General features: G+C 35.7%; 1 protein-coding gene across 2 annotated transcripts in view; it reads right to left on the bottom strand.

Moving 5' to 3' along the window:
- LOC139958860 (protein NDRG3-like) overlaps positions 1–23,618 on the bottom strand; it is a 52,716-nt gene extending 29,098 nt beyond the window's left edge. Inside the window, exons 1-3 of one of the 2 annotated variants that reach the window (XM_071956264.1) lie at positions 23,457–23,616; positions 21,385–21,426; positions 14,171–14,342 (exon numbers count right to left, since the gene is read on the bottom strand). In XM_071956264.1, coding sequence (XP_071812365.1) covers positions 14,171–14,342; positions 21,385–21,401 — 189 coding nt within the window. In that variant the 5' untranslated portion in view covers positions 21,402–21,426; positions 23,457–23,616. Of the gene's footprint in view, positions 1–14,170; positions 14,343–21,384; positions 21,427–23,456 lie in introns of both variants that reach the window. The other variant, XM_071956272.1, reaches the window with a different exon arrangement.
- Positions 23,619–25,073: the final 1,455 nt, after the last annotated feature.

The raw sequence follows: 25,073 nt of genomic DNA, 5'->3' as shown, positions 1-25,073 counted from the left end.
TGATATCTTCTTGACAATAACTAGACAATCAAACACTGTATGACAGACAGGATAGTGTCTATGATATCTTTTTGACACTAACTAGACAATCAAACACTGTATGAAATGCCAGCTATCTGTGTCTGTCATGAATAATCCAATAACTTTGTTTTGTTGAGAGGACCACAAGGAAAAACGTCTTTTTAAATAAGCTGCAGTAGAAATAACTACATCACTGTAAAACAGCCTAGCCATATGAGCTGCATTAATCGAATAATCTTCAGTGATTTCACACATGGTATATGAAAGGAAGGCAACAAATTTATTAGCCCGCATAGCGCAGTCAGTATCACTACTTATCAATGTAAAAGTATGTAAATGACACAATAACCACAGCTTACCATGCAGATGATATACAGAGGTGATAAGAAATGCAATTATGTACAGGAAGAGTGAATTTAGAGACGACGGTTAAATATCTAATGGTAGCGCAAGATGCCAGATTCCAATTTAACAGTGACTGAGATTAACATGTGTACACTGTTACAACTGGAGGCACTTCCAGGGAATAATTTTAGCTATATTAAACCAGCAAGCGTTTTATAGCCACCTAGAAATCTGTTTACAAATGTTGCTCTGTGCTCTCTAAGTTAGGAACTTGGTACTCAATATCTGGGAAGGACTTGGATCAGAATCTTCAGAAAAAGTGCTTTAAATAGTAAAACATGGCCACTACTGTACATTGCCACTTCAAGTCATGAACATATCTTGCAATTATCCTTATTAATATTCACGCAATTTGGCAAACCATCAATTCTGCCTCTGTCTCTTTGATTTTAATTTGGAACAAGTCTGAAATTCAATCGCGATCAGTAAACAAAAATACTCCACGCAGCTTTAACACCGAGCAGATTTTATAGAGAGAAGTCAACTTTGCAAGCGACTTCCATTACATACTTGAAACCTCTGTAGAGGGAACACTGTACTAAATGCGAGCAAACAGCTTCTCTGTTAGATTAGTTACGGTTCAAGTATAACAGTATACTAAACTGCAGGCTCTCAAATAGCCTGTGGTCACAGAACTCTACTGGAGTGGACTGGAGAGGCTGGTTCAGGGTTTTTGTGCGGGCTCCAACTTGAGAAAAGCTAGTTATTTCCAAGACAACAGCCCAATTACCATACTTCTTTTAAACCTACAGTATGTAACAGTCCAGCACACTATGTGGAGGTGACACGGAGTTGAGATGGAAAACATTGGCAGAGACAACGCTTGTGCGGCTGCAGGATGCTACAGAAACACCTTCCTTGAACAAATTTGTTTTAATTTATTGAAACAGTTTTTCTTTTCAATTCCTGGAAACTTGCTTTAAAAACTGTTGATTTTAATTACTTATTTACAGTCAATGATTTCTACAACTTTTCTGACCTGGTTGACAAACAATAACTATTCCAAACAACAAAACTTTAAGGGTTGGAAAATTGTTGATACTACAAACAACAATGCTTCCTGTCTACATTCAACATATAACTTTCCCATTTACCAACCAAACAAATTTCTTGTGGTGTCATGTGTCGTCCATACTCACACACTAGACTACTTATCAAGGTTCTACAAACTATGAAATAATCAAGAAGGAAAATGAACTTCCATTAGCCTTAGAAATATTAAATTGGAAGGACTTCATAATTGCTTGAAAATTACACATGACTAGTCAGTTACACGACAACTAGTCAGACAGCTATTAGTAAGATATAGTGACTAGTCAGTTATACAGCGATTTGTCAGTTATACCGAGACTATTCAGTTAGGCGGCGACTATTCAGTTAGGCGGCGACTAGTCAGTTATACACATAACTAGTCAGTTATATGGCGACTACGTAGTCAGTTATATTGCGACTACGTAGTCAGTTAGATGGCGACTAGTCAGTTAGATGGCTACTAGTCAGTTAGATGTGACTAGTCAGTTATATGGTGACTAGTCAGTTAGATCGCTACTAGTCAGTTAGATGTGACTAGTCAGTAATATGACAACTAGTCAGTTAGATGGCGACTAGTCAGTAATACGACAACTAGTCAGTTAGATGGCGACTAGTCAGTAATACGACGACTAGTCAGTTAGATGGTGACTAGTCAGTTAGATGGCGACTAGTCAGTTAGATGGCGACTAGTCAGTAATACGACAACTAGTCAGTTAGATGGCGACTAGTCAGTTAGATGGCGACTAGTCAGTAATACGACAACTAGTCAGTTAGACGGCTACTAGTCAGTTAGATGGTGACTAGTCAGTTAGATGGTGACTAGTCAGTTAGATGGTGACTAGTCAGTTAGATGGTGACTAGTCAGTTAGATGGTGACTAGTCAGTTAGATGGTGACTAGTCAGTTAGATGGTGACTAGTCAGTTAGATGGTGAATAGTCAGTAATACGACAACTAGTCAGTTAGATGGTGACTAGTCAGTAATACGACAACTAGTCAGTTAGATGGCGACTAGTCAGTTAGATGGTGAATAGTCAGTAATATGACAACTAGTCAGTTAGATGGTGACTAGTCAGTTAGATGGCTACTAGTCAGTTAGATGGCTACTAGTCAGTTAGATGGCTACTAGTCAGTTAGATGGCGACTAGTCAGTAATATGACAACTAGTCAGTTAGATGGTGACTAGTCAGTTAGATGGCTACTAGTCAGTTAGATGGCGACTAATCAGTTAGATGGCTACTAGTCAGTTAGATGGCTACTAGTCAGTTAGATGGCGACTAGTCAGTAATATGACAACTAGTCAGTCAGATGGTGACTAGTCAGTAATATGACTAGTCAGTTAGATGGCTACTAGTCAGTAATACGACAACTAGTCAGTTAGATGGTGACTAGTCAGTTAGATGGTGACTAGTCAGTTATATGGTGACCAGTCAGTTAGATGGCGACTAGTTGGTAATACGGCAACTACTGTAGTCAGTTAGATGGTTACTAGTCAGATATACAGCTGGTGTACTATTAACCAAATCTACACAACTTATCTACTGCTCAGTGAACATATAATTGATCATTTTTTGTTATTTTGGTACAACCAAACTTGATGCCTTCATGTTCAAGTGACAAAAAAAAAACATCCTTAAAAATTTGCCCTTAGAGAGTCATACTAAATTTTGAATATATTTACAAGCTTGATTGCTGTGTTATAAACTCTGAGGGAAAAATCAGTGTCATCTTTCCCAAACAGCAAGTTTTGGATTGCCAGTTCAGCCTGTCTTTATTATGAAGAAGTCACTCCTCACAACGGCAGCCATAGGCATGATAATTACGGGTCATTCAAATGTCACTAGCGACTGTTTTCCTGTTCAGGCTAGCTTGGCCTCACAATATAAAATTGATTTTCTTGTCTTTTTAATAAATGGATCTTATCACATGCTCGGGTTGATTAAACTTACTTAAGGTACCAGGAAACCCCAAAGCAGGTCAGATTCTGCAAAATTGAAATGTAGCATACTTGTATAAAAAGACTTCTTCTGGACTGTAAACAAACTAACAAATACAGCAACTGAGGTCAGTTCACTCAGAAATAAAAGACCAGCTCAAGTTTAACAGGAATTGTAGTCGATATAAAGACAGGCCTAATATGTTTTAGTATTTGTTGGAGGAGGCCACAAACGAAAACCCACTGTTGATCAATTGCTAGTTGCATTTGAATCACTTTTGCCTACAGTTTGATATTAAAGTCATATTCGGCTTTCCATAGGATTCGCTCAGGTCACTAGATCACTGTTATCAGGATTGCAGCGAGTCATGACACAATTCACTAAATTTCAAAAGTCAAATGACTGGAACAAGTTTGGGAAGATTACAAAATCAGGAGTAGGTTAATACGTTGGTAGATGAGAAGGAAGATGGGGAATATGCGTACAAAGATGGTAGAAAAGTCAGAAAGAACCAAACTGGCTGCTTCATTTACCAGTATCACAATCCTTGGTTAATGCTGTGTCTTGAGAAAGTCCAAGTACTGTACAGTACCATGTATCAAGACTGTAAGCCTTGACCTGCAACTATTTCACAACAGCTGGGTCAAGGCTTAGCCTACTACAGGCTACATATCACTACCATAAATCTCATGTTATTTAAATATTTAAGTGCAAGACGCTCACCTGTCTCCGTTCTATGGTACCTTTACTTTAGTGTGCTTAGATTATAAAGTAGTAACCTTTAAGCACAGAAGAGTGATTCTATGATGCCTTTACTTTAGTATGCCTAGATTGTGAACTAGTAACCTTTTAGCACAGAAGAGTGATTCTATGGTACCTTTACTTTAGTGTGCCTAGATTGTGAACTAGTAACCTTTTAGCACAGAAGAGTGATTCTATGATACCTTTACTTTAGTGTGCCTAGATTGTGAACTAGTAACCTTTTAGCACAGAAGAGTGATTCTATGGTACCTTTACTTAAGTGTGCCTAGATTGTGAACTAGTAACCTTTTAGCACAGAAGAGTGATTCTATGATACCTTTAATTTAGTGTGCCTAGATTGTGAACTAGTAACCATTAAGCACAGAAGAGTGATTCTATGGTACCTTTACTTTAGTGTGCCTAGATTGTGTACTAGTAACCATTTAGCACAGAAGAGTGATTCTATGGTACCTTTACTTTAGTGTGCCTAGATTGTGTACTAGTAACCATTTAGCACAGAAGAGTGATTCTATGGTACCTTTACTTTAGTGTGCCTAGATTGTGAACTAGTAACCTTTAAGCACAGAAGAGTGATTCTATGGTACCTTTACTTTAGTGTGCCTAGATTGTGAACTAGTAACCATTTAGCACAGAAGAGTGATTCTATGATACCTTTACTTTAGTGTGCCTAGATTGTGTACTAGTAACCATTTAGCACAGAAGAGTGATTCTATGATACCTTTACTTAAGTGTGCCTAGATTGTGTACTAGTAACCATTAAGCACAGAAGAGTGATTCTATGGTACCTTTACATTAGTGTGCCTAGATTGTGTACTAGTAACCATTTAGCACAGAAGAGTGATTCTATGGTACCTTTACATTAGTGTGCCTAGATTGTGTACTAGTAACCTTTTAGCACAGAAGAGTGATTCTATGGTACCTTTACTTTAGTGTGCCTAGATTGTGTACTAGTAACCATTAAGCACAGAAGAGTGATTCTATGGTACCTTTACTTTAGTGTGCCTAGATTGTGTACTAGTAACCATTAAGCACAGAAGAGTGATTCTATGGTACCTTTACATTAGTGTGCCTAGATTGTGTACTAGTAACCATTTAGCACAGAAGAGTGATTCTATGGTACCTTTACTTTAGTGTGCCTAGATTGTGAACTAGTAACCATTAAGCACAGAAGAGTGATTCTATGGTACCTTTACTTTAGTGTGCCTAGATTGTGTACTAGTAACCATTTAGCACAGAAGAGTGATTCTATGGTACCTTTACTTTAGTGTGCCTAGATTGTGTACTAGTAACCATTAAGCACAGAAGAGTGATTCTATGGTACCTTTACATTAGTGTGCCTAGATTGTGAACTAGTAACCATTAAGCACAGAAGAGTGATTCTATGGTACCTTTACATTAGTGTGCCTAGATTGTGAACTAGTAACCATTAAGCACAGAAGAGTGATTCTATGGTACCTTTACTTTAGTGTGCCTAGATTGTGTACTAGTAACCATTTAGCACAGAAGAGTGATTCTATGATACCTTTACTTTAGTGTGCCTAGATTGTGTACTAGTAACCATTTAGCACAGAAGAGTGATTCTATGGTACCTTTACTTTAGTGTGCCTAGATTGTGTACTAGTAACCATTTAGCACAGAAGAGTGATTCTATGGTACCTTTACTTTAGTGTGCCTAGATTGTGTACTAGTAACCATTTAGCACAGAAGAGTGATTCTATGGTACCTTTACTTTAGTGTGCCTAGATTGTGAACTAGTAACCTTTTAGCACAGAAGAGTGATTCTATGGTACCTTTACTTTAGTGTGCCTAGATTGTGAACTAGTAACCATTTAGCACAGAAGAGTGATTCTATGATACCTTTACTTTAGTGTGCCTAGATTGTGAACTAGTAACCTTTTAGCACAGAAGAGTGATTCTATGGTACCTTTACTTTAGTGTGCCTAGATTGTGTACTAGTAACCATTTAGCACAGAAGAGTGATTCTATGATACCTTTACTTTAGTGTGCCTAGATTGTGAACTAGTAACCATTTAGCACAAAAGAGTGATTCTATGATACCTTTACTTTAGTGTGCCTAGATTGTGAACTAGTAACCATTTAGCACAGAAGAGTGATTCTATGATACCTTTACTTTAGTGTGCCTAGATTGTGAACTAGTAACCATTTAGCACAGAAGAGTGATTCTATGATACCTTTACTTTAGTGTGCCTAGATTGTGAACTAGTAACCTTTTAGCACAGAAGAGTGATTCTATGGTACCTTTACTTTAGTGTGCCTAGATTGTGTACTAGTAACCATTTAGCACAGAAGAGTGATTCTATGGTACCTTTACTTTAGTGTGCCTAGATTGTGAACTAGTAACCTTTTAGCACAGAAGAGTGATTCTATGGTACCTTTACTTTAGTGTGCCTAGATTGTGTACTAGTAACCATTTAGCACAGAAGAGTGATTCTATGATACCTTTACTTTAGTGTGCCTAGATTGTGAACTAGTAACCATTTAGCACAAAAGAGTGATTCTATGATACCTTTACTTTAGTGTGCCTAGATTGTGAACTAGTAACCATTTAGCACAAAAGAGTGATTCTATGATACCTTTACTTTAGTGTGCCTAGATTGTGAAGTAGTAACCTTTTAGCACAGAAGAGTGATTCTATGATACCTTTACTTTAGTGTCCCTAGATTGTGAACTAGTAACCTTTTAGCACAGAAGAGTGATTAAATACAGAACTGGCTGAGAGATTTGTAGGCTATAATTAAGTGTTAAACTGTTGTGTAGCATCCTTCAAGACTTTTTTTGTTGTTGAAATTTTTGTAAAAAACTGCTATTTACAGCTTTCCACCTACTGTATATGGCAATTTGAACATTCTGCACAGCATTTTGCGATGTGATATATACTGGATAAACATTTTCCTGCAATGTCAAAAACTGGTAATTATCAAACTAACAGCAAGTTTTGGGGCTAACAGAATGTCAGGAGAAGACTGTAAATGGAAACCAGATGAGTGGATTTGATACGAATGTAACATGTATCACATATCATCATATGTGACAAAATCAAACTCAGACACATTGGATGTCAGAATGAGAAGAAAAGGGGAGGGGGGGGTGGGAGGTCACTAACTGGTAGTGACTGGTTGCTTAAAGTGTGCAGGGAATAGAGAGGTCACTCTAGATCTAAGGAACAGCAAGAGTCCTAATGTTGTGAGGAGATAGGTAAGCATGTAAACAGTAACAATGATATGATCTTATGAACATTAATGAGTAGAGAAGCTCAATCAGCCGCTGCAACATGACACTCCTGGAGAATATTAAAAGTAGCAGAGCTCATCGGTTTAATTCAGATCGTGACTTTTTTAATCAATTAAATGCAGACGGAGAAACAAATTTCAAACTGAAATCGATTTCTTGATTCTTTTTCCATGGTAGAGATATCATCATTTCGATGGCTGGAGAAGAGTACTTACGAATGTCCCAGAATGCATCTGACCTGATCAATGGTTAATGTGCATCCACTGCGATTAAGGCTCCAGCAACTTCTATCAAGCCTATCATTCTCTTTTTGATTAGAATTTTGTGACAACTCTTGTCATTCTTTTCATATTGCTGCACAAAATACTGTTCTATTCTACTGTATCACCAGAGACATACAAAGGTGTTCATAGACTCAACAGAGGACAGGAAAGTGAGTATTGGATTGACCCTGTGATGGTGGAGCATGCTAAAACAGTGTTATTCATGGCTAACATGTTGGTATAGACTTGTAGTCAGTAGGGAAATTGCTAGTAAGAAAATTATACACAATGCAAATGATCAATGCAGTGAAAATCCCCCCAAAAAGCCCCTTCTTCGATAATGAGTTATTTGTGTCTGGGCAGAGCTGCACTGTCTAAATAATGTTGTTAATTTATATTATAATAAAAAAATTGATGAATTTATTAACCAATCCCAGGCAATTCCCCTGGATCACAGAATCTGATTATCAATCACTCGGATTTGACAGAAACCAATTTGACTTCTCTGAATCCAAGCAAGGATTAGGGTAATCAATCTTTCAATCCAACCATTTTCCTGGTAGTTTGTCTCAGCGTCCATCAATCCTGTTATAACCAACTCTTCCTACCTACAGAAGGAATATATCAACACAGACCAGAAAGCTTTCCTTCAGAGTAGTGGATTCAGAACAAAGAGGAAGGGGGTTATGAGGCATGGTGACCTTGGAAGGGGATATGAGGCATAAAGACCTAGTAAGGGAATATGAGGCTTGGTGACCTTGGAAAAATCATAGAAAAACCCATGTCCAGTACTGAAAATAAATGTTGTAATAAATAAAGCAAAACATAAACAAACAAATAAAACAATTGATGCACATGTGGCTCAATGATGTCAAATGTACACTTGAACAAGTCTTCAGCCCTGTCTATGAAGAAATATTAAATCTGGGAGATAATCCCAAACTATGGAATCAGATTTTTCTTAGCTGTTTGGAGAAATTGTTCAGGAAAATTATCTGTAATCCGTACCACACAGACACCAATGACAATGGTAGGGTTAATGTCTTCTTCAACAACTCCACCATGTTATATATAGCATCATGCTATGCGATGCCAGTCGAGTTTTCAAGCAAGGTTTCACACAGAACAATACTACTGCACACACACACACACACATCCACAGCATCGTGACTTGCACAGGGTAAGTTTTTCATCAAATCATGTGAGAATTATTTTGCATGATTCCATCAATACTGGGTGTCTACTTCTGGATGGGGAAAAAAAAAATTGCATCCCAATGAGCAAAATCAAATAAATATGTATTGATTGCCCCTGGCATTTGCCTTGTCAGAGTGAATATGGCTAAGGTGGTATGATTTGGGTTTTGAGAATCTGATAAAAGCCTCTTTGTACTCTTATCACAACTTTCAAGAAGTGCTTACACCTGCACCAGAGAATAAAGATGCTTAAATTTCTGGTTTTAAGAGATTATCTGTCAAGTACTCTGGAGTTGTAAAGTCTTTGTTTTTTCTCTGTTTTCTTTTTCAAATTATTCTGACCAAGGAAACAGATGTTTGGTCTGATATGAGTTTGGCAAGCATTAGCATCTTCCTCCTCCGCCCTAAGGATACAGATGAGGACGATGATTTATAAAAATTCCGTTTTGGAGGTTGAGAAACACTATTTTCTCTCTACAGGCTTGGACAGGGTTCAACACAATCCCCCCTCCCCTTCCCCCTAACCAAATGCAAATTCACAGTTCAGTTTATAACAGCCTTACAAGCTTTAATAGGACTTTAAACAATTTTTCATCCCTACAATCCTAGTACTTATAAATCTTTACAACATAAAATGACAGCCAAACTCTTCTTTCGAGCCTCTGATACTATAACTTCCAAGATCCAACATCCAACATCCAACATCCAAGATCCAACATCAACCCTGTCATTACGCTGACTTTACAGTATCTTGTTATTTCTTCCCCTGTTTAATTCTTAATCTAGGTTGCATCAACATTCTAGCAGATTAAATTGTCCTTAATCCCAACGACTACAAAGTTTAGTCTAACGAAGGCCCCCAACTCGGTCGAGATGTCTAGTGGATGTTACATATATCAAGTGTTATGAATTATCCAACGGCTATAAGTGTCATCTAAGTGCTGTGCATCAAGTCACCTCTCAGTGAGCTAAGGTTTCTGGTAAATTTTAAAAAAAAATTGGGTTTTTTCTTTTCGTTTCTAATTTTTTGAACAGTACTACCTAAATAAACAGAAACTGATAGCATTTTCTCCAAAATTTAAACAACATAGCTTAAATATGCAAAATATATCCCTGGCGGGGGGGGGGGGGGAGGACTAAAGAAGTTGCCTGATAAGAAATACAGCCAACTGATGTTTTAATAATCTAGTCAAATAATGCTTAAATTGGATGATTATCATATCATTTTTGACTTCATATAATAATTATCATCAATAACCGTTCATTACTGGGCACTGTACATGTAAAGAAACATACAAGACCATCCATATTAGATGATCACAACAATCACTGTCATAGAGATTGATCTGTATGCTTATGTTGCTATAGTAACCATGGGGTGACATGGAAATTACTGTAATCCCCCTTAGATTCTTGGAATCTTTTGAATAATTCTTCTATAAATACTGTAGTCAACATAAATAACCACAATATTCTACTACAAGTCTAATTGACTTCTCGAAGCAAAAAGTCAGTGATGCAGTCACTTAGAACAGTTGGTTTGCAAGTATTTGTGATGTCATGTCAATTTACCTTTGGAAAAGGAAATTTCTACGGCAATCTCATGAAACTGTGCACTTATGTGGAATGCCAGAAAACAAGTGGAAATAAACTAGGATTGTAATGATTGATGTGAAAGTTGTGGCTTAATGTGAAACTGTGCTTAAAGGTCTTACGAATGGTTTGTGTATGACTTAGTTAGCAAATATCAATCTTGAATGCTGAATGAAATATATAATTGATGCTTTTTGACCATGTTAAAAAGTATCCAACCATCAGAAATCTGCATTAAAAATATGAAGTAGTAAGTTATAAATGTGTTGGCGTGTTCTGATTTTGGTACAAAAGTTGATGAGACAAAGAGGTAATCAGTCTTTTATTCATTTAAGAGATTTGTTAAACATAATCGGGCAAGTATTCAATATGTATGTATTCAATGATTACTGGGACATCAGCTCGACCAAATCACTTGGAAGCAAGCTTATTTTTTTCCTTATAGTAAATTATCTTCTAAGATGACTACTCAAGTCTTTTTAAACAACGAAATAAAACGTTTTTATAAAAAAAAATGCATTTTGAATTGGATTAATAGTAATTATATGAAAAGTATCTGGCTGACAACATTTTAAATTCAAATTCAACTTTTTTGTTTACTGTTCATTTGGTTAAAACTTGCTAGTTCTTTTTATTTTTTTGTACCAGACATTTGGGCAAATGCTCTGTAGAAGGTAGATCTCCATAGTTTCACAAATTATAATCTTCCATCAAGCATAAAAAAAATTCCGTTTCAGTTTTAAAATTGCAGACACTGTAGGCTGGAAGATCATGTGTCATACCAATCTATACAAGTATCTATATAAACGTCAATGAAAATGTACAGTATATACTGTATATAACTGGGAATAATTTAGCGTTAAAATTGTGTGTACATTTTTTAAGGCAGTTACAGTAGACTCTTATAAATTATATACTATGGTTACTGTGTATTATAAACACTGCTATACATATTTGCATAATTTATATAGCAATTTGCCAGTTTTGTATAGCATTTCGTGGTGCAATACCAGAATAATTATTCCCTATATATTTACAGTACACTATGTAAGGCAGCTTATAATGGGAGATACATTCTCTTTCTCAGCAATAACAATTTTTGATGTATACAGCCTGACAGACAAGCACAAATTCAAGGTTCTACCTTCCTGTGGATGGCGTACAATATATGTAATGTAGTTGAAGCATGGCATTACTTCCTTCCTTGGTTTAATGCAAATTCTGTCGCCTGAAAAGCACAAGGTTTATGTTACACAGATATGATATCACATTACGCATTCCATGCTTTCAGTTTATAATGCACTGCAGTTAATGTACCCTGATAGAGTGAGTTTAATGATGGAGGTAACATTCTGTGTCAGGTACAATATAAAACAGACAATAAATATAACATTTCTTGATACTACATTCAACTACAGCAAGTAATGGAAATGTATGTGTGTCCATTTTCCAATATATACACAATACTATTGACTCATATAGAAGATGATCACCACACAATATAGCAGTATTTAAACTGGATTGCATTGGTCACCTCTTTGAGTCTGCCCAGCACTTCACCAAACTGGCTGAGTGTTGATTCTGACAAACAAACTTGTTTTTGATCAAAGTAAGGAAGTTTCCTTGCACCAAATGTGAATTAATTATTAAACATTATAATTAATCAATTTAATTGTAGTTAATATGAAACCTACTATGAGTACTGCAATACAGTATAAATCAAATGAGCCAAATATTGTAAGATTGAAAGCTTTCGTCTTTATCACTAAGATATCACTGTACTGGCGGCAACTTTAGTGCAATGATGTAGTAGTGTATAGTATATATTGTGGAAATAGCACTATGATTTATGAGATTTTAAAGCAGTGTTTGGTCAACAATTTTACCAAATCCACCGAGTATTATTTGAAATTCCAAAACTTACCTGGTTTGGATATTTACAAGTAATGAGCTTACCTGTCCCCTCACAATCAATGCACTACCATGTCAGGTTTGAGTAACCAATTAACACTGTGCTCTGTCAATGACCACACCCCTCCATTTGATGACCTCCCTTCTCATTCTACCTCCCAAAAGTGCCTAGAATGTTCGTTTTTTGCTTGGATTTTTCTTCACTGTGCTTTGGCGACTTTAGTATGTACACTGATGTACAGTAGTGAGTAGTGCATTTACACTAGAACAGTAGTATTGTGGAAATAGCCATAGAAGTGCATTAGATACAAGTACAGAGATGTACAGCATGTTCAAATAATGAGGAAAAAAATACGAACAATTTTGTAAATTTCTGTTTGTTGTCTGAAAAGTGAGAAAATACCTAATTCAAAGTGTCCTTGGTCACAAAACTTTCAAAATGTAGAAGGAATCGTGAAGTAACACCAAATTGGTGAAAATATCTACAATAGGAAGGTGCCTTAATTTGATCATTGATTATCTTATCTTGAGTTAAACTCTACATATGACAAACAACTGAAGCAAGAGAAATAGAAGACCGACAGGCTAACAGTTTGCATACACAATTTTGCTGTTAGAAAGATTACTTTGAAAAGTTTTTGAGACAAATCATGGAAAAACCAATTCAAGCATTAAAATATCAAAATTGACTAAATCTTGTCATTTTTTAAAATTATCACTATTCTTTTCTGCGATCAATTTCTCCTTCTTCGTCCTTGCTAAGAATTTCTCTAAATCCACATCGAGTTTTCCCTGAAACATTCATTCAGCATGACTGGATACATACAGTACTGTAGTTCTGTTTCCTTTTTTGACCCTGCACAACATTTGAACGAATGTTTCAGGGAAGATTTGATGTAAAGAAATGGAATTAGCGAAAGTCTTGACAGAATGCTGTCTGCTCTGCAAGCTGTTTTGAAAACACCTTTCAGAGCAAACACACAAGCCAGAGACGTCTTAATCACATATCTTCCTCCAGCTATTTACGTGATTACTCTGAATAGCATCCTGAGGCTTAAAACTTGAATTAAATTTTGTTTTGAAAATTGACAGAAAAAGAAATCAATAGAATTTTTTTTTAATGTTTGTTATGTTTTACCTGTTTTTCTTGTCTTATTCTTTTCCTTCTCCATCAATTTCACTGTACATGCAAATAACCCTGCCATACCTCGCAGCTACAACCGATCCTCTGTTTAATTTACAAAAGCCTAACGAGAGGGAGAGACTGGCTCTGAAGATTACGGGTCAAGGCAATCCATTTTCAAGAGAAAGTCAAGGATTCAGTGGACGGCAGGGTTCAAACACTACACTTCAACATTTTGCCGAGTTTAGGCGGTGGTGTAAGATTAAAAAAGTTGCATACTAACCCTAACAAAACAACAAGATAAGAATTTGTTCTTTTCCTTTAATGTTATGAACTCCACTTTTGACATATCAGACTATAGAGGCTGAAAATAGTAAGCTTAAAAACACAGTTCCCCCTAACCCCCCCCCTCCCCTTAAAGAAAGAAAACAACTATATTTAGTTTATTGATGGTATAGCTTTTATAGTTACAAAACTACTGTTAACTTTAGCAAAACTTGATATGCACTGTTTAAGTTTTGGGACCTTCAAACACCTGTGGCTCATCAATTCAAGTAGTTGGCATTACCACTAGCACGGGGTATCCCGGTACCCGGGTACCCACCCGGTTCCTAATTTTTTACCCGAATCCGACGCAAAGTGTGACAAATTTGATCGTGTAACCTCTGAATTCTTACCTGATAAGCTGGAGCCTCGCTGCTAGAGAGTAACGGCTGTTCAGTCTCGTCCAGCTTCTCATGGGTGGGCTTGGTCATCTCCTGGAGTGGGGTTCCACTGACCTCATCTACCACCAACTTCTGGTAAGACATTTTGTCTTTGTCCTTCTCCTTGTCTTTGTCCTCGTTCTCTCTGTTAAAGAGAAACACCATATTAATTGGGATGATACTTTGTATATACAGTATGCTGTTACTGTTAACTGCCCCCCTATACACTCAAACAGTCAGGCTGCACTCTTTAAAGGTTATCAGTATCCGCAACAAATATTAGTTTGTTAAATTTTAGAAAGTGCCTAGAAGTATTTTCAAAAGTACTTTCCTGGAGGCTTTGATCCTGCAGATTATTCCCAGCCATTGAGGATTATTGAGATAGACAATTAACTATCTCATTGTGGAGAACTAGTTTTAAGAGAACTGAGTAGTAAAAAACTTTCAGTTATTTATTTTACCAAACAGCCACAAAAAACAAAAAGATGAAAGTCATGAAACTGTAAAGGAACTTCAAATCAGGGCATAAATAGGTAAAAGAAGGTATTTCTTGAGTTGAACTTTATAGATATACATTCTTTCGAAAGGACAACCAATTTGAATGATGGGTTTTGGACTTTTGGTGGCAAATGGTTTAGAGATGATAACTAAACTTAATACGTGGATTGAATTCCCAACAAACTACAACAGTAACACTGCAGGCTATCCCTTTACTTTCTGGTTACAGAGATCTCAACATCTGTGCTGCTCCTTGAAAGCAGAATCAAAGAAGATTACCAAAGCCAACATTGATTATCTATTAAAATTGATAGTTTTATGATGAAAACCACTGCGTGCGAATACTCAATCAGCTCTGTAAAGTCCCCAACTAGTATCAATGACAATGCACAGTTAGTAGTGTTTGCACGGGTTATCCGGGTACCCGGGTACACGCCCGACGCGATACTACCCGGTTCCTAATTTATTACCCGAATCCTACGCAACGTGTGATTTAAAAAAAAAATGGCAAACCGACGGCAGATTTCTCATTGACTTACAGTAGTGTGGTGTTAGGCTACAATGTGGTCGAAGATAACAGCAATAACGAAGGTACCCGCCCGACAGGATACTACCCGGTTCCTAATTTGTTACCCGAATCCTACGCAAAGTGTGATTGTTTTAAAAAAAAATTGCAAACCAATGGTTAGGCAGATTTCCCATTGACTTAGTGTGTTGTTAGGCTACCATGTGGTCGAAGATAACAGCAATAACGAAAGCTAACCATAGATATCTTATAACTGCGTCACAATTTCATCTAATAAACAGATGACTAGGCTAGATTACCCCCATTGACTTAGTGTGGTGTTAGGCAACCATGTGGTCGAACGTAACAGCAATAACGAAAGTATTCCATGGATGTCTTATAACTGCGTCACAACTTCAGCAAATAAACAGATGGTTAGGCTTAGCTTGATTTCTCATTGACTTAGTGTGGTGTTAGGCTACCATGTGGAAGAAATAATTATTTATTCATTCGTTTATTTCATAGAAGGAAAGGCTGAAAAGGAATTTTACGAGATGTTTATGAATTATAGACGGGATAACTAAAAAATAGTAATCGCAAGTGGCTTTTTACTAATCGTTTATTCCAAATGCGATCAAATTGCGCGAATCGCACAATCTCGCGGCTAATGCGAACCCTGGGCTTGCATAATAGATAGTAGTAGTAGTAACAACTGTTTAAGAGCTAAATTGGATATTTATATGGTTTGATCCAATAGACGTGCACGAGCAAGCATAAGCAGCGGCGGCAGTGCGATGTTAGTAGTAATGCTAATTATAGTTAAATAATTAATTTCTTAACAAGTTAATGAAAGAAACAAAAGCAAATAAAAATTATTGAGGATGGTTTTATACCTTATCTTACACCTACGTATTTGAACATGAAAATATTGTCAGTAGAGAATATTATGCATTTATTACAGCATCCAATATGTAATTTCTTGAAAATCGTGAAACACGAGGGTAAACAAATTTATTCCGGGTACCCGGATACCCGACAGGTAACGGCCCTCGGGTACCCGGTTCCCGATTTTTGGACTCGTGTAAACACTAACAGTTAGCTTACCAAGTCATCTAGTCTAACTTCACAAAATAATCTACAACCACAATGAACATATTATGTTATGTACTACTTAATGTTACTTTTGAAATCACACAAGTTTTTTATTTTATAAACATCTGTTGATCTAAGTTGCATTGCAACTGATGCATTGAATTATTAACTTTGTGCTACCCAGAGTAAACCTTATTGGGTAACTAATTACTATATTAATTCCAGCCACTTTGGTGTACACAAATTGGAACTGAAATGGTACTCGAAGCATTTAAGTAACCTCCAAGTGCATAGAGGACACACAGTGTTTAAGGTTGCCTATTCACTTTTTAGATTATGGCATAATACCACTTTAAAGCGCTCTAAACAGTGTGTGTTTTATATTTCTGCAAAGTAGCAATACACGGCCCATCTGAGTATTAAAGTCCAATGGTTCCTTCTAGCCATTCCAAGAACAATATAAAGGGTTGTGCATGGGGGATGGGGAGGGGAGAGAACTGGGGAAAAGGAGGGAGGAAGGGTAATGATATCTGAGTATCTTGACAAATCACAGTCACACTGATCTGCAGGAAATTGATAAGAAACTACAAATAATATGCAGAGTGCTCACATAGAGAACATGCAACCCACTATGAGAACAACCACTAACACGTACCAATTATATTACTACTGATGCAAAACTCTATGCTTCACTCCAAAAGAGCTTACACAGCTCAAAAATGACACCTTGAATAGTATGGTTAATAATACCAAGAGTGTCAAGTTTAGTAACATAAGGACAGATACCAACTCTGCTAGCTGACAATATATACTATTATAATACAACATCGGTTAACTTGCTCCATCATTCCATACACTTAACTTACATTTAGTAATCTGTTACTCCGTTTACCTTTAAAGGAAGACATCTTGATGGTATGTTGTCTTTTCTGCTTAACATGTCTACATGAACTGATCGTGTTTTCATCCAATGGAGGGAAAGTAAATATTTGTAGGTAAATGTTTGACACTGGTCTGGTACATGGCCTACCTACAGTAGTATGTACATGTGTCACCTATGCTACACCTTTCACAATAAAAAACAATTTGGCTGTGCTGTGGTGATCAATGACATATCACCATTACAACGGAAACACTGTTTATAGGGAACAGTGATTACATGATTACCAGTGGACAAGTCCACGCCTGGACATGTCCACAAGTTACATAATGGATAAGGACTGAAACTCTTTTGAGCTCACAATAATACTTAATGACATCCTTTACTGTCTTGAAGGAGTTTCATATTAAATGCATATACACAGGTTATTGTAAAGGCATTTTTTTGGCAAACTCCTTCAATGAGGCCACAGTGTAAAACTATCACTCCGTCTTTGTCTATACCATCGTGCATCATCTCCAGGGCCTCATCATACTTAGTTAAGTACATGATGTATCATGTAACATTAAAATACTTGAGTAGATACTTTAAAAGATGATTTTGAAATGAACCAGGCATTGTCTTCTAATATTACCATCAACTATAACCTACACGAATGCAAGGTAAACTTTTTACTGTAGGTTCTGAATTCTGAAATATACTGAATGTGATATTCTGGAGGTAAATCACTGTCTAATTATGACAGTTCTCATCATCCATTACACTTCTTAGTTAATACAGTGTACCGTTATCACATTAAGATATTAATACATGGAAGATACTACCATGATGAAAATGTGCAGAGCAAATTGTCCTCACCTTGACAAGTCGATAATGAATCATTTTGCCAGATTAGCAATTATCATTTTTAATGAACACATAGGTAGCTCTAGCATAAAAGCTTTTCAATATTAACATAAATTCTATTAAGTTTAATGAGTCTGACTACTGACAGAGCGCTACAAGATTTAGTAGGCAGCCTATACCTAAAGGGGTTTTACTTCTATGACAGTACTGCATATTACAGCACAATATCTATACAAAGTACTATATGTACAGTACAATTGATAGAATCCTCAGGCAACAGGGTGTGTAGTGTTTCACTTCCAAAATTACATTAATGTATTAAATTTCTACATATTGCAGTAAAAAGAAAAAATTGTGCAAAATCTTCCTTGCATAAAAGCTGCATAATATTACTTCTCACCCCAGATGAGGCATTCAGCTGAAAATCAGTCTCTCAGTCACCAATAAGATGAAAATAATATACGTTTATATGAAAGAAGGTTTTTTTGTTGTTATATTTTCTATGAAAAGTGAAGGTTTAGGGTGAATTTTGATCTTTGCTTGCTTTTTTTGCATATTAAAGATTTGTTCTGGATGAATCCAATTATACGTACTGTAACAAAGTACCTCATATTGTGATCTATTTCATTATATGTAACAAACTACCTCACATATAAGCACATTGTATCTATTTTATAATATGTAACAAACTACCTCACATGTATCTATATATGTAACAAACTACCTCACATTGTATAGATCTATTTAGTTATACTGTATGTAACAAACTACCTCATATTGTATCTATTTTATTATATGTAACAAACTACCTCATATTTTATCTATTTTATTATATGTAACAAACTACCTCACAGTGTATCTATTTGATTATATGTAACAAACTACCTCATATTGTATCTATTTCATTATATGTAACAAACTTCCTCACATATAAGTTCACATTGTATCTATTTTATAATATGTAACAAACTACCTAACATTGTATAGATCTATTTAATTATATGTAACAAAATACCTCACATTGTATCTATTTTATTATATGTAACAAACTACCTCATATTGTATCTATTTTATTATATGTAACAAACTACCTCATATTTTATCTATTTTATTATATGTAACAAACTACCTCACAGTGTATCTATTTGATTATATGTAACAAACTACCTCATATTGTATCTATTTCATTATATGTAACAAACTTCCTCACATATAAGTTCACATTGTATCTATTTTATAATATGTAACAAACTACCTCACATTGTATAGATCTATTTAATTATATGTAATAAAATACCTCACATTGTATCTATTTTATTATATGTAACAAACTACCTCATATTGTATCTATTTTATTATATGTAACAAACTACCTCATATTTTATCTATTTTATTATATGTAACAAACTACCTCACAGTGTATCTATTTGATTATATGTAACAAACTACCTCATATTGTATCTATTTCATTATATGTAACAAACTTCCTCACATATAAGTTCACATTGTATCTATTTTATTATATGTAACAAACTACCTCATATTGTATCTATTTTATTGTATGTAAACAAGCCACCTCATATTGTATCTATTTGATTATATGTAACAAACTACCTCACATTGTATCTATTTAATTATATGTAACAAACTACCTCATATTGTATCTTTTTCATTATATGTAAACAAGCCACCTCATATTGTATCTATTTCATTATATGTAACAAACTTCCTCATATTGTATCTATTTCATTATATGTAACAAACTTCCTCACATATAAGTTCACATTGTATCTATTTTATAATATGTAACAACCTACCTCACATTGTATAGATCTATTTGATTATATGTTACAAACTACATTCATATTGTATCTATTTAATTATATGTAACAAACTACCTCACATTGTATCTATTTGATTATATGTAACAAACTACCTCATATTGTATCTATTTCATTATATGTAAACAAGCCACCTCATATTGTATCTATTTGATTATATGTTACAAACTACACTCATATTGTACCAATTTAATTATACGTTACAAACTACCTCACTTTGTACCTATACAATTATACGTAACAAACTACCTCACATTGTATCTATCCTGAGATTCTAATGCTTTTTCCTTTTAAGATTTTGAAACAGAAAGTCACAATCCTACTGTTGTACTCTTTGCCCAAAAATTGACCCCAAAAAATAAAGCAACTTATATGTTAGTAGCCATTTAGTACACCTGCTTGACTGCTTATCACCCAGTAAATCAACCACTTTCCATCATAATTTGTTTTCAAAAGGATAACATGGAAGAAATAATATTAATGTACAATAACCTGTGCAATCTTATTTTCAAGTGAAAGCTTTTTTATAATCAAAAGGGCCATAAATGAGAAATTTAAAATACCACATGGCCGGCCCCTGGCACTCAGCTAAGTCACTGTGTTTTGAAAATAATAATGTAATAAGTTTTGTCCTTGATATTTATTTGCCATATACTGCACACAACTCTCAAGTTTTGCTACACTATAAATTCAAAATTTCACTCTCGGTTCACTTTACATTCATGACATATCCTTCATAGATAATAAACCACACCGGTTGAATGAGGCAAAGACAGAGGATAAAACTTAACTCGATGCTCATATTAAAGATCCGTCACGCTATTGCTGAAACAGCAAATTTCAGACGCAGTTACATATACATGCATATCTAGATCAAGTACAAACTCAGACAAGGTACAAAATTAGTAAGCAGTATTAAACTTTCACAGGGGCTTGAGTCAGACATTAATTAATTGTATGCATCACAACCAAACAGGAAAAGGTCAACTAAGACAGGTGGAGGATCACAAAGCAGTGATAAGAAGGATGATCCAGCAACAACTTAAAACACTCAAATGTTGTGAGATCAGGATTAAAAATGAATCAACCAAACCAATGGTTGGATTTCAATAAAGCTCTTTGTGTTAACTTTTGGTATATTTTTGACATTGTCTGATAACAAAAAGTAATACAGCTGTTCAATTAGCAAGTTGGCATTACAGATAATGAATAAACATGGTAAATTCTCAGATTTGCATATACTTTTAATAATCTTGTTACTGTACAGCAAACCATTTAGTTTTGCTTTTACATACTGAGCCAAGCAAGCCACCGTATTAATCATGAGCAAAAATAAACACCGTACGTGCCTTACATAGAGAAGCAAAACAATAACATTATAAGAAATTTCACACCATGCCAGGCAAACTACACAATGCAAAATGAAGTGACAGAGAATAAGACTGCAGTACAAATAACCGGTAAGGCAGAACAAGGCAGGTAAGGGACCGCATGGCAAAACACTTAAACAACAGATCATACTTACATATATATGGAACTCATGATAGACGAGCTGCTGCTGTGCAGACTAATCAAAGCAGAGTTGAAAGAAAAGGTGAAATGTGATACCAGCTGAAGTACCAACAACATAATACAAAACCCGCTCAATCAAAATAGTTTGAAGTTGCTCGTCAGAAAGTTATTCCCTTATTCCCAGTGCAATATTATCATGTGTGCAGCTGAAGAAAGTATTGATTGCTGTACATGAGACTGTTCATACATTTTAAACAGGATTTCAAACAGGATTTTCATTTCTTACAAGTATCAAAGTGGCAACGTCAGACTTGAATATTGTAGGGCTGAACTGCCCTTTAAACTACTGTACATATTAGACTACAGTAGAGGTTTCAATTTAGCAAATAAATCAAGGCATCTCAAAAACAAAATATTATTGTAACAGTGCCACTCAATACCAATTTGGAAATACTTATGTTATTGGAAGGACATTCAACATATTTTCAAGGAAACCTTCATCAATTTCTCTATTATTTTAATGCCATTACTAATTGAAGTATCTGAACCAATCTTCAAATGTTAGGTCACCAATCTTCCAAATGGTTTCCAAATTTCCTGAAATATTTAACAGCAAATTAAGTGCTGTAATTAATGAAGCCTATAGATCAAAATGTTTTGATTTGACATCTCAAACGGATAAGTAAAAACTAAAAACCAATTGGGCTTTTCCTAGCCACAACACCAACATATGATTCGAAAAAAAAGAGCGTTTACCTTAAATGTTTGGAAAAGAAATCAGAAAGAAAATACATGTACTTTTTTTGGTGGGGACCAGGACTATACAGAGTAGTTGGCTGAAAAGGCACATAGAACATTGGTTACACAACATCCCACATTCTAGTCAACATAAAATGCTTTGCAAAATCAGTGTCCAAATTAGAGGTCTGCTTCTCACCCTACTTACTTATACATATATTGTTGGGAGACGTTTGTCACAGAAGTTTGAATTTGTAAGTGTCGTTTATTAACTGTATCACAGGAAGTGTTGAGCAATTTTTTGCTTAACTTAGCAACATTCAACCTTTTGGGTTATTGCTCCAGGAAGGTGACTATCAGTTAACAGCTATTACAGTATGCATCCACTGAAAATCTAAACTTTCACCTAGCTATAATTATGTTTTCCTCCCATCAGGTTTTGATGGAAATTTTCAACTGTTATCAGTATCAACTATTTTTTTTTTGTCACAAAGGTATGCTATTTCAATTGCTAAGGTGATTTATTTCTTCAGGACTGATTTTCTGAGACTTTGACCAAAATAGCATTTTAATAATTTGAAAAAATCCATGGAGTACATATAGTCTTAGACTTTCAAACCTAACTATGATTATATTAGCCTAACAGTGAATAGCAAGCCACAGCCACAATTTCAAGAAACCTAAACCGTTTTCCTCATTTTGTACAAAACCATCTGATAATTTGGTTGTTATCATAAATCTCTCAGATTACAGATGCCTCATCAATTTCAAAGGTCTAAGCTGCACGATGGCTTCAAGCCTTGGTCATACTACTACTTACTAGTACTAGCCATGCAAAATTACAACAAAATGCAAATGAGGCTTACATGTTAAAGAATACAGGTGAGCCTACTGAGTAACCTAGTCTACATCTCACTAAGCCTAAGTAGGCTAAGACTGAGTAAGACTAAATAAGAACACCCTAACTTCCTAAGGCCTAACTCAGCCTAGCCAGTAGTAACTTTATTGGGGACTTGCGAAGACATGACTTCAGTCCTACTAGCTTATGTTAGTAATAGTACTACTACAAAGCCTGCATAGCATCTATACCAAGTACATTTTAGCTGACAGTGACAGTAACAACTAACAATACTACTACTAGTACTAGTTCTACTAGCTTAGGCTGTAGCCTAGGCCTACTCATGACAGCAGTATCGCCGAACTGTATTGTAGTAGGAGTCAACGTTGGTGAAGCCTAACCAGTTGAGAAGTAGAAGCAAATGACTGTCAATAACTGATGACCATTGTTACAATCAAAACAGTTATGCAAGTCAAGGATACGAATTGTGTATTAAAGTGCTCAAATACCTTTCCCTTAAATGAAACAAATGTATCCAGACAGAAAGTGTTGATTCAATAGCAGCCCTATAGGTTTCAAACCATTTACTTTGGTTGGTAATTCCTCTCTAATTCTGCTTTCCTGTGACGGTACGGCGCTGCTTATTATTTTTATGTTGCTGCTTGTCATTATACGATGGGTGTCTCAAACCTCTAAAGCCACGCCTATTAGGCTTATCAGCATTGACCACACCTACCACTAGTTTTAAACTTCCGCGCGAAATTTGATGCCTGCGGGACTGATCCAATAAGACATTAGTGAGAGGAATTAGGCGGTTGATTAAAATTAACTGTCCAAAATTTCTCTCGAAAGTCTGCCATGGGGAAGTTATGTCCTACATATGCAAATTAATATCTTTTGTCTAGAAACTCAGTTTCAGTTAGGTAGGAGCTCTTGCAAATTTGCCAGATGGGTGCCAACTAATTTACTCAAACAATGTTAAAACCGCTGTTTAGAAACATATGGTCAGATCCAGAATTTCAAAAGTGGGGATGGGGAAGGAGTATTTGGGAGGCAAATAGGGGATCTGGAATTGGTGAAGCCAAATCCCCATTTTGGCCGGTCTAGGATTATCTTTTCCCAGAAAATATTTAAACTGACTGAGCCACTAATAACAATGCTTGAATCATCAGTCTTGATCAATGGTCCATACTGAATGTGAATGGTTTAAATTAGCAAAAATTTTAAAAGAGGACATAAACGCCAACCGAGCGCTACAAGATTGTATCATATAAAATTTTATCTGGTCCAGATGAACCGTTACTTCATATCAAGTTATATCTGCCCAATTTGTATCTGGCCAGATATAAATTACATAACTGTGTCAAACATGGGCTAGATATAAAATCCATAACTATCGATTTCATATCTGGCCCATATAAGTTAGGTTTGCAAAAATTCAGAGACAGGACATGGGGGAAGTAGCCCTGTGGTCGTTGAAGCCAAACCCCCATGTGTGGATGTCTAGGAGCATCCAACAGAAAGAAAGAAAACATTGTAGAACTAAGTTAGTAATTAATTACTTTTGAATTTTTTTCAGATGCTTAAAGTGACGTGCACAACTGTGCCTGAAAAAAAAATCTATAGCGACAAATGATTGGAAGCTAGGAGCTAATAATACCAGGGCAATACAAGATTCTAAACACCACCACAACTTCCACAAGTCAATCCCTTCCAACCGAACAAAGATACAAATAAAGCGTAATCTCAGGCATGAATGGTAGTTGATAAACCATTATGCAACAAATAAAGAAGATTGTAACGTTTCTATTTGCAATTCCGGTTCAGTACAAGGTATTTGCCGTTAAAATCGATCGCATGCCAAATAACTTGAAAGTTTTTAACACTAAATGAAGGTAGGTATTGAAAGGCAAAGCTCCCAACTTTTCCAAGCTTGGTGAGAAATTTACCCTACGATCTTAAATCCCCCATTTTGCTTTGCTGTGTTTTTTGGGGGGGGGGGGGGTCGGGGGACAAGCCTGGTCAGACTGTGCATGGCTCCTGCAGGTTAGTAGTACAAGTTTTGGAACAAACGGACTATTTTAAATAAAAAGCAGTAAGCATATTGAAGACAAGTAAAATACTTT

The sequence above is a fragment of the Apostichopus japonicus genome, chromosome 3, assembly GCF_037975245.1.
Source record: "Apostichopus japonicus isolate 1M-3 chromosome 3, ASM3797524v1, whole genome shotgun sequence".
Taxonomy (NCBI): Eukaryota; Metazoa; Echinodermata; class Holothuroidea; order Aspidochirotida; family Stichopodidae; genus Apostichopus; species Apostichopus japonicus.
The sequence above is the reverse complement of the archived record's forward strand: the minus strand, read 5'-3'. Positions and strand labels throughout refer to the sequence as shown.